General features: G+C 36.5%; 1 protein-coding gene across 1 annotated transcript; it reads left to right on the forward strand.

Annotated features, from left to right (window-relative positions):
• Nucleotides 1–229: 229 nt before the first annotated feature.
• LOC107787818 (uncharacterized) lies at nucleotides 230–895 on the forward strand. Its single transcript, XM_075222051.1, has 2 exons — nucleotides 230–573; nucleotides 760–895. Exons 1-2 carry the CDS (start codon nucleotides 230–232, stop codon nucleotides 893–895), a joined length of 480 nt encoding a protein of 159 aa, XP_075078152.1.
• Nucleotides 896–2,850: the final 1,955 nt, after the last annotated feature.

Here is a 2,850-nt window from a genome sequence, read left to right on the forward strand (position 1 = left end):
GAACACCAACAAGGAGGAAGAGATTGTGAAAGAGACTGAGGCTGCACCGGAACCGACAGTAGAAGCAGTGCCTAAACAAGAGAAAAATCAAATCACAGGGAAGAAGCGACCTCTAGCACCATTTCCACAGAGATTGGCCAAGTATCAGAAAGATGAGCAGTACAAGAAATTTTTGGAGATGTTGAAGCAGATTTAGGTAAACATTCCATTGATTGATGCGTTAAAGGAGATGTCTAGTTATGCAAAGATGATGAAGGATTTGATGTCCCGCAAGTTCAATTTTCAAGACTTGGCCACGGTTACACTAACTCAAACCTACAATGCTGTTGTGATGAGACCTATAGTCGAGAAGCTGTCTAACCTCGGGAGTTTCACAATCCCTCGCACAATAGGAAACTTTGCTTTTGCTAAGCCACTGTGTGATCTGGAAGCAAGCATAAACCTTATACCCCTAGATATCTACAAAAGGCTAGGCATTGGAAGAGCTAGACCTACGTCCATGCTACAGTTGGCTGACCGAACAGTGAAGAGACCTTCTGGGATTCTAGATGATGTATTGGTACAGGTTGGGAAGTTTGTGTTCCCAACAGATTTTGTCATCCTTGATTGTCGGGTTGACGAGGAAATTCCCATAATTTTGGGAAGACCATTCTTGGCCACTGGGAGAGCTTCAATTGATTGTGAAACTGGAGAGCTCAAGATGAGATTAAACGATGAAGAGATAACATTCAACGTGTAGAAATCTATGTGTTGACCCAGTGAATTTGCCAATTGCTCTCTAATATATGCGGTGGATGTAGTATTGGAGGAGGACGATGAAGCATTGAACATTAAAGACCCTCTAACATCTTGTCTCATGAACTTAGATAAAGCTAATGGTGAAGACTTGGCATAATGGGTACTTACTCTTGAAAGCCTAGGTTTTTGGAAAATGGAGCTTGAATTTGAGCCTTTACACTTGGAGGAAAGAAAAACTCCTCCAGCTAAGCCGTCAATAGAAGAGCCACCAAAGTTGGAACTGAAGCCACTGTCATCCCATCTCAGGTATGCATTCTTAGGACCTGACTCAACTTTATCTATTATTATCTCAGCTAGTTTGTTAGATGTGCAGGCACAACAACTTTTGCAGGTACTAACTAAGTGCAAGACTGCAATTGGGCGGACTATTGCAGATATTATGGGGATTAACCCAGCCTTCTGTATGCATAAGATTCTATTGGAAGATGGGCACAAACCTTCTAGAGAACATCAAAGAAGTATGAACCCCAATATGAAAGAAGTGGTGAAAAAGGAAGTGATTAAATGGTTAGATGCGGCACTACAACATTTTATGCCTACAACCACACTAATTTAGGCGACTCTTAAAAAGTGTTGTCAAAAGTATCTGTAGGAACACTTTTTAGGCGTGGCCTTTGAGTATAGTCTTCGGCCACAGCTTTTAAGGTAACACTTATAAAGCGTTCCTTTTAATATAAAGACAACATTTTTTAAGTGTTGCATAAATCTAAAATCTTTGGTCACGCTTCTTAGGTGTATTGCTACGTTTTTAAAGAGTTGTTATATTGTCATATTAAATACAACACTTTACATGCGTAGCCTAAAAATTCTTATAAAATATTTCCCCAACAATTTCCCACAAAAATTGCACTTTATAAAATATTTGCCCCAATTCTAATAAGGCTAAAGATCGACGACGTTCAGTTAGGAACTATAGGCAAAAGTCTAAAAATTTCTTATATAAAATTTCACGCAAAATTTCCCCCTAGATATTAGAATTAATGAAAATATTTCCCTCCAGTACAATATCATCGATCTTTCCCCAATTTTTTCTCTCACTGCAGCTTCACCTTAATTGCCTCCTTAACCTAATTTATTCCTTTCAATTCTCTATTGCATATATCTTCAGATTACTCTCACCCATATATTGCAAATCTCCATCCCTTTCTCTATTGGTAAGTATTTCTTTGCTCAAAATTTTTCTATTTTTTTCAATTTTTAGTTTTGTTCTTATACTTTAAGATTCAATTTTTCTAGTTTCTTAGTAATGTGGATGAAAAAATAATCTTTTATTGTGTACAATATTTGGGTACCTCTGTACAATCTTTCTTTTATACTCAAAGCTTTGAACTTTTTATAATTTCAGATTCTTATGCTAAAAAGAAGTAATTTTGTTTTGTTTAATTTTGGGTATGCTTCGTTAATTTGGGTTTTCGTTTTCACTAATTTCGCTTCTGGGTAACTATAGATTTATTGATATGTACTGTTTTGGACCTTTATTTGTTTGCTTACTTTGTGTTTTTTTTCTTGGGTTAAATAGATTAATTTGGGTTCTGGGTAAACGAAATTAGACTAATTTGTTTGCTTACTTTGTGTATTTCATTGGTTAAATAGACTAATTTGTTTGCTTACTTTGTGTATTTCGTTGGTTTTCTTGTGATTAATTATTTGTGGGTTCTTTAAGATAGACGTTTTATTGATTGCGGGTTTTTTCCTTTAGATTTGTAGATATTTAAGTACTTTTTTGGACCTTTATTTTGTCCGTTTCATTTGTGTTTTCTGTTAATTGTTTGTAGGGTTTTAGTTTAGGCTTGAAATCCCAACTAAATTGTTCTCCGAAGCATTACGTCGAATACTCAATTCCTTAGAAGAAAACACAATGTCTCGCTTGTGGTTGCATTGTCACAGGTAGTAGCTGGAATTATTTAATGCAACAGTTTAGGATCATTTAGAGTTGATGAGCTTATATCAACACCCTCCTCATCTGCTAGGATTTCAAATCCGTTTGGACTGGCGACAGTTTGTAGAGCATTTCGTCGATCACCTGAACCCCTCGTCTTCTGTTGTTGTGTC

Source organism: Nicotiana tabacum, chromosome 1, assembly GCF_000715075.1.
Source record: "Nicotiana tabacum cultivar K326 chromosome 1, ASM71507v2, whole genome shotgun sequence".
Classification (NCBI taxonomy): domain Eukaryota; kingdom Viridiplantae; phylum Streptophyta; class Magnoliopsida; order Solanales; family Solanaceae; genus Nicotiana; species Nicotiana tabacum.

Excerpts from the sequence above, each read along its gene's own strand:
- LOC107787818 (XM_075222051.1), top strand. The coding sequence starts at position 230 with ATGTCTAGTTATGCAAAGATGATGAAGGATTTGATGTCCCGCAAGTTC. Across the intron at positions 574-759 it reads GTATTGGTACAGGTTGGGAA|TGAATTTGCCAATTGCTCTC; the intron begins GTTTGTGTTCCC and ends GTGTTGACCCAG.